At 34.6% G+C, this 9863-nt stretch overlaps 1 protein-coding gene across 1 annotated transcript; it reads right to left on the reverse strand.

Moving 5' to 3' along the window:
- Positions 1 to 3004: 3004 nt before the first annotated feature.
- On the reverse strand, positions 3005 to 8840 carry LOC129005160 (uncharacterized). Its single transcript, XM_054433975.1, has 4 exons — positions 8761 to 8840; positions 6204 to 6352; positions 3729 to 3846; positions 3005 to 3264 (listed from the first exon to the last, which is right to left on the reverse strand). The coding sequence occupies exons 1-4, from the start codon at positions 8770 to 8772 to the stop codon at positions 3148 to 3150; spliced, it is 396 nt and encodes a 131-aa protein (XP_054289950.1). The 5' UTR covers positions 8773 to 8840; the 3' UTR covers positions 3005 to 3147.
- Positions 8841 to 9863: the final 1023 nt, after the last annotated feature.

The raw sequence follows: 9863 nt of genomic DNA on the forward strand, positions 1-9863 counted from the left end.
AGGCTACTCACATTGGACGCACGCTTGCACAAGTAATTTGGTGGTCCACTTGTGCTCAAGCGTGTGCTTAGAATCAAAATCTTACAAGATTGACAGAAACAAGTGGCGACTTGTCCATTGCCGCTCACACTGTCCTTCACCAGAACGGGCAAGCTTGCTCTGACTTCGCACAAAAAAATATTTGTTTTGTGGTTGCAAGCGTGCGCAAGTAGCAGGATCTCTGTTCAGAGTTCAGTAGATTTCTGAACATTGATTCAGAGTGAAAGTGACGTGCTTACTATGGATACGGAAATTCTTATTGACAAAATATATTGCCTGTTTAGTGTAGGAGTTCTTTTGTCCAGTATGCAATAGAAAATCTCTGGCTTCATTCTGTAGTACTGTAAAAACTTCTAAGGTTGTCTTAGCAGGTCGTTGAAGATTCATACATAATCTCCATTTTCCTCTTTGTCCACAAAATACTCCTTAAGTACTCGTTCTTAAAATCTTGTTCATCAAATAATAAAACATACCACTTCTGTCATCAAGGTCTGACATCTCCATTTCAACTGACCTGTTTATAATAATTAACTTGCAACTGCTTGCATTCAGTGTGAGCACATCGTTGTTCACGCAAGCTTGCCCACGCGTGCGCTACCAAATTACTTGTGCAAGCGTGCGTCCAATGTGATCCTATGCTTATTTTCTGATCAGTCAGGAGGAATTGTAGTTATAATTGTAGCTTACTATGCATGTAATGAAAATTATAAGTTTGGCAATACCTTTGTAATACTAATCAGGTAATCACTTTCAATTTCAAAATTTGCTGGTTAGATCTATCTCAGGATGATGTTGATATTTGTCTTTGGGCTATGAGACTGGTGCTATCTGATAACAGGTAAAGATGAGACAGTAATAACGGGGAACGAGTTGGTACAGTGATAGAGTTTGGGGCTTCAGTTCCTGAGGTCCCGGGTTCAAATCTCATCAATCACCAACGGTTTAAGCTATGTGACAATCCCCCAAATCTGGAGTGTGCGACAATCCAATACAGGATAAAAGGCCTTGGTACCTCAACCCGCTTCTTCCATAAAAAATATAAGGAAACCAGGGTTAAGACTATCTCAAAAAATATTTTGAAAAATGCCAATTAGAAAGAAACAGGACTGGGGTTTTATCCTACTAATATTATAAATGAGAAAGTTTGCTACGGCCTGTCCTCACGTACGCAGCCCCTGCATGGTAGCACCTCACCTGCAGAACCGCTAGACGGAGGTTGCTCGTCGTCCAGAGCAAGGCTCTTCGACAGGCGACAGATTCACCCTGGTACGTGAGGAACTCCGTCATCAGGGACTCCGCAGACATCACGACTCTCCGAGACTTCGTCGACGGCCTTCGAGCAAGACTTGAAGAGACGGCGGATGTTCCTCCGTGGGAACACATCAGGGACCTGGTTGCTGAGGATGTTCCCCAGCTCCGCCCCCGGATCGACGACTAACCCCCAGAACGACGTTGACGTCTACAGGTACCTCCTCAGGGACCTGGTTGCTGAGGATGTTCCCCAGCTCCGCCCCCGGATCGACGACTAACCCCCAGAACGACGTTGACGTCTACAGGTAGCTGAGCTACCAGGGCTTGGACCCACAGCAGACTAGAAGTATATGCTCCTAGTGAGCAGGAGCTTCACGAGACGTGGCGCTAGTCGCCACAGTCATATAGACTAGGACTTGGACTTGGATGTATGGATGGATGGATGTATGTTTGTGACAAGTAAACGCGAAAAATACTGGTCGGATTGGGCTGAAATTTGGTATGATGATAGCTCACATTCTCGATTAACATATAGACGCATTCTTATCTTAAAAGTCCTTTCGGGCTCCGCCCCAGTGGCTCTGGAGTTTCCCATGTTAACCTTATGAGTAATGGTATTTAAAAGGAATAAAAGAATTTTGTCAGCTGTTTAAACTACACAAGTTGGTTCTATGATATTGAATAGCATTAAAAAGTTACAAGGTTTACCAACAGGGTGCAGTACTATTATTTTTTTACATTTTTACAACAGCTATCCTATTAAGGCCATAAAGGTAAAATTTTGTTTTTAAAAGGCTTATGTGTAACTACTCGTATTTTATCAACAGATGTAAAGATCAAAATGTTTCTATTTCGTGTTCTCTTCCCGTTGCAAAGCACGGGTACAACAGCTAGTACATTATACAGTACATAAATAGTCTCATAATGTCTCTGGTCTAGTAGACAACAAAGTTTTCAACAACAACAAACATATAATACCCCTGCCGCAGCAAACCTGCAGACTAGGCGAATTTTTCATTTATCAGACTGGATTCCTACAATAATATCCCCTTAAAATTGTCAAATTTCATGACATTAAAGAGTACTTAGGTTTGATGCTACAGAGGAGGTAATGGGGTGTGCTGTTATTGAAAAGTTGATAGCTCCATTCCCAAATTCCATTAAAATATACCCATTAATAAGCAAACTACAACAGTTTATTTATCCTCCATACACATTTTTTGGGAATTTTCCCCATAACCGTTACTCATACAACAATTCACCAATAAATTAATGATTTGTTTTTTGCTCTAAAAAATAGTTTGAAATAAATTGCAAAATTATATGTTTTCAGGCCAATTTTTACCCCATAACTTACAGCCTCATTCCCATAGTCCGATCATGCCGGTTCGTGAACTCATTCAAATAAATGTATGTTTACAGGTTTGTACCAAATTTCATCAAAATCAGATCATCTTTACTTGAGTTATCACACTAACAGACATATATATATATATTTTTACAGTATTTGAATTTGAGAGTATGGTGTTTATGGCCTCTGGGGACACCGAAACAAAAAGTAAATTGGTCTTGGGTCTAGGTATTACCATGAGACATACGGAAATAGCTTATTCCCTACATGGGAAATTAGAAATTTGCTAAAAAAAAGGAAACATAATTTAATTACATGTTTTTAGAATTAATATCAAAATCTGGGTGTATTAAGCTCACACAGTAACATAAACAACATCAACATATATTATTTATCATTCAAATACATAGTTTAAAGCAAACATATAATTTCACTATTTTCACAAAACATTTTCTTTGGAAATAAGAGTCACTTCATTGTTTTTTTTTACCATTGTGTCAAAACACTTAGATGTCATCATCACTTGGATTCAGGTTAACTTTAATCTCCACGTCTTTTCTTGTTTTAGTTTTTGGTGAGGCGAAATCGTGCGTTCTATAATGTTTAGTTTTGTTTTTTGAAGGCTAAAATAGAAACAGAATTTTATTAATTTAGTTTAATTCTAATACCTCAGTAGTAGTTATTGATCAAGTTTGTCAACAATTTAATCTTTATCTCCTAATTAACACCAACACCAACATTAAATTGAATTAATCTGAGAAATTAAATGGAAACCAAAACTAATAGGTTAAGATAAATCTTAGATGTTATCATTAGCAGAGTATGTACCTTCTTTCTCCTGTTATTGTTGTTTCAAGCTACCAGTGTTACAAATTTAGTTATAAAGAGCCATCTTTACACTCCCCCATATTAGTTCGAACTGAACTAAAGTATTAAAGTAGGCTATGGCGGTAAAAACCGGTTAGAATGGTAGTAGATGAAGTAAAGAACATGGTGCTGGTGTCATTTGAGCTAGCTAGCTTGGCGTTACAGAAACTCACTAAAGGACGTTAATTACAGACAACGCTTGTATTATAGAACCTTTTACCTCTAACAGCTGGTCAATGTCCACCAAAGGAGGTCCCTCGGGGGCCAGACCCTTGCCTAGCCTCTCTATCAGCAACTGACCCCTTGTACCATACTTTTTCTCATACTGCTCCCTGAATCTGGAAAATAAATGTAAGTTACAAATAATAGCAAAATAATAATTAAAACACAAAAATAGAGCTATAAATGTAATTTTTTTTTTATAACTCTCCTTCCAACTCACAATACCCTCTTTTTCAAAATAGTTGTTGAATCAGAGACCTAAGACTAAGATGTATGGAAATTTTTTGTGACATAACCGACATGTAAGATGAAGAAAATACTTAAAAGAAAATGTAGGTTTCACTGTTCAGTGTGGAGCATAAGGTCACAACCACCAACAATGAACTTGAACAAAATCGTACAATCTTTTTTTAGATATATGAGACTGTGAGACATTATACAGGGTGAGTTTCTACTGACCGTGTTAACTTCGCCAGTGGGTTCTACTCACTAAAAGGAACAAAAAAGTTCCTATAAACCCATGTCCGATTTTCGACCGTTTGGCTGTTTTGGGGGATTTTGTGTTTTTCTTATTTTATTAGACTTTGCTCCACAATTTATGTAATAAAAACTTAACCAATTACTTTAGAGAGTTATAGTTAAAATCATTGGAAAGAACATTAAATTTGCTATAAATCAAAGGTTTCATTCAACAATTATACCATTACATAGTCCACGTTATAACCAAAATAAAGTAAAAATGTCATTAAATTAATTAATTACGATAATTTTCATGAGCCTCCTTTGATACATAAACCTGCATTTATGCAATGTTGAAATGCATAAAAAACTTGGCATTTTAATAATCTTTCAAATGATATGCTATTCAATACTATTATTGATATAAACCAGTGAGAAATTACTAATAAACTACAATAAAACACGGTTTACAGATTTTGTTTTTGCACAGTTTTACTGTTAATAACAATTACTGTATTCATCATGTTGGCATAATCTTGATTGGTAAAAGGCTCCATATTTTAATAAATGTTGAAAAACTCTTAATTGACTTGGAAAGTTAAAACAGCAAATTACTCAACAAGGTATGTTCAAGCAGCTGAGTTATCTAGCTATAGATGACAAATCAATAAAAGCTGACTTAATCAAGCACAAGGTAAAACTAATTACACAGCATTTAAGAATCAAACACACTACATCTTTGAAAATGTGAAAAACCTTGAGTTTATACATTTTATTAATTCAGATAATTTTAATAAATATTTAAAAGTTAAAATAATGTACAAATTTTATCAGATAGTTCAATAAAATACATCATGGAGTATTCAGTAATTATTATTAACAGTAAAACTGTACAAATACAAAATCTGTAAACCGTGTTTTATTGTAGTTTATTAGTAATTTCTCACTGGTTTATATCAATAATAGTATTGAATAGCATATCATTTGAAAGATTATTAAAATGCCAAGTTTTTTATGCATTTCAACATTGCATAAATGCAGGTTTATGTATCAAAGGAGGCCCATGAAAATTATCGTAATTAATTAATTTAATGACATTTTTACTTTATTTTGGTTATAACGTGGACTATGTAATGGTATAATTGTTGAATGAAACCTTTGATTTATAGCAAATTTAATGTTCTTTCCAATGATTTTAACTATAACTCTCTAAAGTAATTGGTTAAGTTTTTATTACATAAATTGTGGAGCAAAGTCTAATAACATAAGAAAAACAAAAAATCCCCCAAAACAGCCAAACGGTCGAAAATCGGACATGGGTTTATAGGCACTTTTTTGTTCCTTTTAGTGAGTAGAACCCACTGGCGAAGTTAACACGGTCAGTAGAAACTCACCCTGTATAGAGTGACTCTTAAGTGAATGGCTTGTCATGGCTACTGTACATATACCTAAGTATACCCATAGACTAACCAACACAAAGAAGATTTGTTATCCCATTGTAAAATCTGAAATTGTTTTTCATAGTTTAGGTTGGTGACATTGAAATAACCTTGTCTGACAATAAATACACAAAGTAAAATGAAATGTTGTTAATGATAAATAAAAATAAAATAATTAGGTCATAAGCTAAATTATGTCTTTTAAAAATAAAACTTAGTAGCAAATCTTAAGACATTATAGATTTTAAAGTAAATTTTCAACACAAATAAAAAGGTAAAATACCAGTTGTGCTGTAAATGATCCTTGTTTATTCTAGATACCAAGAGTTTGAACTTAAAGGTTCCTTTTTAAGCTGAAGTCCACTAAGTTATGATTGTGAAGATTCAACATATATACTACAAAAATTTAACAAAGATTTTGCCAAATTTCAATACTGAAGAGCGGTTGCGTAATGTAGGCGGCAGATGAGTCATGACTCCCTTGGTTCAAACCTTGGTAGCTAAAAAAAAAATAACTATTATCGACAGTACAACTGCTATTTAACTTTTTTATTTGAAATTTTCAAGAGTCAAACCTTAAACCAGCCTCTGGATTGAACGATATTTTTTGCTCCTTGTTCACTTCTGGTCCGAACCCCATGAAGAACCTCAGTAAGTTAAGTCTACTGGGCGATTCAGCAGACAAAGCGAGGGGGATGAGGAGGACAGCTGATAAATGCAGCATCTGGGGAATACAGGACAATGAGATATATGAGAATAATGAGAACCAACTAATACCTTGTTAAAAGTTTCTAATCCTTTACGTAATATGACACTCTATAAACAAAAAGTGATTTACACTACTGACTGAATGACATATGATGATAACAAAAATTGTATGTGTTCTTTCTACATAAACCCATATGCTTGTTGAGGGAGACTAATTGATTGTTGTCCGAGCAACACATCTAGAACTTTAACAAACATTATGTTATTAGAGTGAAAATTTAAAAACGTACGTTTTCATGTCCCTGGCCTTTTACTTCGTAGATACTGGATTTGTAGTTTATTATTATGTGTTTTAATATTTTTTGGGACGGGGGCAACATGTTACACACATTTATTTGGTTTTAAATAGGTTCTAGGTATTTTTTTCGTATTTTTAAAGTCTCGAAATTCACGACCATGACGTGTCCCTAGGGTAAATTTTCCAACTTTCACCCTGTTTTTAGACTAATTATTCATGCCGAAATATATAAAGCCATATTTTTATGTCATCAATGGTTATTAAACTTACAAAAAAGGAGCATATTATAATTTTATTGTCTATGCAAACTGATTACCATGACAAAATAAGTCTGTCCCTCGATTTGGCGTCACGACCATTTGGGAAAAATTTTCAACTTTGGAGCACGACAGTGGCAAGCCTGGCGTTGATAGAGTCAGTTGGTTTTAGAGACTAGTTCGGGGTGTACGTCAGGATTGTAGTGCCGGTCGTTTCGAGTTGAAAGGAGGAATTACAAGATTAATAAAGGAAAGATTGTGTTTTTTGTAATTTTGGTGTGTCCATGACCGTAAGTAGTCATTCGATGAAGTAGACATGGTGTTAATTTTTGTTTATAAGATATTTCAAGTGCTAGATTAACCTAGAAGTCCACTTTGTATCCTCGAACATGAGGTGCAGGGCTACCGCCAGAACAGAGCCGAATAACACGTAATTTCACGACCAAAGTTTCACGACCATCGCGGGTTTTTTCACGACCAATCCAGGCTTATGGATTATAGTGTGTTTGGTCGTGACAATAACTTTAATATAATTGTAATTTGAACAGTTTAGTTCAATTGAAACACTTATTTTTTTTATAACTAACAGTATAATTGAAGGATTGTTTAGAAAGATTTAGATTATTTCAGAAAATTCACGACCGTACCGCTTGTCCCTGACCATCACGTTTATGATTTCTATCATAAAAAATTCAAAAATTAAAATATCGTCATATTTCAATGTTTTATACACAAAAGAAGCACACCTCAATACAAACATAACGATTTTTCGGGTCTCAGGTAAGTTTTTTCGGAGTTATACAAACTTAAAAAGATTTTATTGGCTTTTTTTCAAGTTTTTGAGTTTTTTTTATTTTTTTCTAGAAAGACCAAATATGCCAAAAGCTCAGTGACCTTTTTATTGTATAATGGTCATAAAAGTAAATTAGTTTATAGCAAAACATAGTTATAAAAATAATATTAACTATTTTTAATATTCATTTAAATGTCTGTTATGGTCGTGACAGAATTTTGTGTTTTTCCACTAAAGATGCTCTTTAAAAAAAAAATACCAAAGATATTGCGTTACCATGGACATTTTATGAAACTTCAAATGTTAATGAAATAAAAATAATAATAAAAGTTTTGAAAAAAGGGGAACAAAATTTGCAAAGTGCTTTTCCTGAAAACGTACGTTTTTAAATTTTCACTCATTAGTTATATATTATATATATTATAGCTACTACTTCAACAAACTACCAAAACAAAAATGTTTTACTGGGAATTTACTCTAGGTTAATGAATAGAAGAGCCTTTATATTTCACGCAAGTTGTTTTTACAGTCCTTATTTTCTGCGGACCACTGGAGGTTGCAAATACTGCATATTTTACTTTGCTAGCAAAATGTGTAAAATCAAAATGTATCAAAACCAGAACTTAAATTTAATATATTTTTTTAAAGCATGGGATTCTAAAAAGAGATTGCAGAAGGTATGTTTTCCGTGCCACTTGCATGTTTTATAGCCAAATGAAAAAATAAAAATATTAAGTGTACTGCAGGTGATATCAATGCTAAGTAAATTTAAGTTTTTGAGGGATCCAACATGCTGAAAGATGTTAGGGTAAAAATGTCAAATACCTACAATTTGAACACAATTAAAATAACCATTAAAGTCCCAAAATAAATGCCCATGTAGCATTTGAACCAGGCTCATTTGTTATGTATGCAAACAGAAACAAATTAATTTTAAATTTGTTATAAGGTTCACTCATTACCAAATCTAAATATCGGTACTGAACTGTACTACATTACAACTACTGGGCATAGTTGATAAAATTTAGGCCTATTTTTAAATGGTTGGTATTTATATGGTGAGAGGGTTAACTCACCATGATATTCATAGTGAAGAGATGTGATGCAATCTAGAAGGCTGTGGATTGAATGCTGCTCTCCCTCTCTCTCTCCTCTTCTTTTTTACTCTCCCTTTCATAGAAAGTGAAGTGTTGATCTGGGGAACAAGATAGCCACTAGCCAGTCCAGCTGTAGATGTTGGTAGTCTGAAATCTGAGAACACTTGCTTACAAGACTTGCTCTATTCTTGTATTTATTCATTTTTGAGGGGGCAAAACAGATGTAACCATCCAAAACTCAATTTAAAAAAAATGTCGGTAATAAAATAAATTTTTCATTTATAAAATGCTATAGGCCTATTATAAGAGGGAGAAAGTAAAAAGAAAACTTAGGCTTATTGAGCCTTGGGTAGAATAATTACTGTAAATTACTAATAACCATTATGTCATATACAATTTATTTACCAATACTTTAATACTTTTTAACTGAAATGCAGTCCATACAAAGGTAGGTATTTTAAGCCAAGTATGAATGGAAGGGTGAGTGACTTGTGGCGTGATCATGTAGTCTTGTTACTGACTAAAGCTGGGTTTTCCTAGACGCGGAGTCGGCCAGCGGAGAGCGGACAACGGAGAGCGGACTCAGCTGGTCTTAGGCAATTTAATGTTACTGTTTTCCTAGCAGCGGAGCGGAATGCCATGTTAATTTCAATTCCGCTCTCCGTTGTCCGCTCTCCGCTGGCCGACTCCGCGTCTAGGAAAACCCAGCTTAAGAAATTTTCCTCAGACAAGGCTGTTAATGAATAGCCCATACAGCCAATAAGGGACTACATGGAAGTTGAAGTTATACTACAAAAATCTTCTGTTTTGTTGAGTGTGTAAGTCACAGCACAATCTGGGATATCAAGAATAACAAGTTCCAAATTTGTTGAGGTACACCAGCACATATAACAAATCAGGCAAAGTATGCATGGGCGTCCATAATGGGCTTGTGGGGGCCTAGAGCCCCCCTCTTTAAGAACCCACATTTTTAGATTTTGCAGTAAAAACATAAAATTAATAATTTATGTACAATATTAAATAAAATCTAGCATTTTTACCTAAATTTGAAACATTTTCTGGGAGAGGACATGTAGTGGCAG

The sequence above is a fragment of the Macrosteles quadrilineatus genome, unplaced genomic scaffold (assembly GCF_028750875.1).
Source record: "Macrosteles quadrilineatus isolate MER2022 unplaced genomic scaffold, UCM_ALF_1.0 Scaffold_17__1_contigs__length_3442018, whole genome shotgun sequence".
Lineage (NCBI taxonomy): Eukaryota > Metazoa > Arthropoda > Insecta > Hemiptera > Cicadellidae > Macrosteles > Macrosteles quadrilineatus.

What these genes read in the sequence shown, in the direction of transcription:
- LOC129005160 (XM_054433975.1), bottom strand. An exon ending in AATCCAGAGGCTGGTTTAAG is followed by an intron (nt 3,847 to 6,203) that starts GTTTGACTCTTG and finishes TTTATTTTCCAG; the next exon opens with ATTCAGGGAGCAGTATGAGA. An exon ending in ACATTGACCAGCTGTTAGAG is followed by an intron (nt 3,265 to 3,728) that starts GTAAAAGGTTCT and finishes TTTCTATTTTAG; the next exon opens with CCTTCAAAAAACAAAACTAA.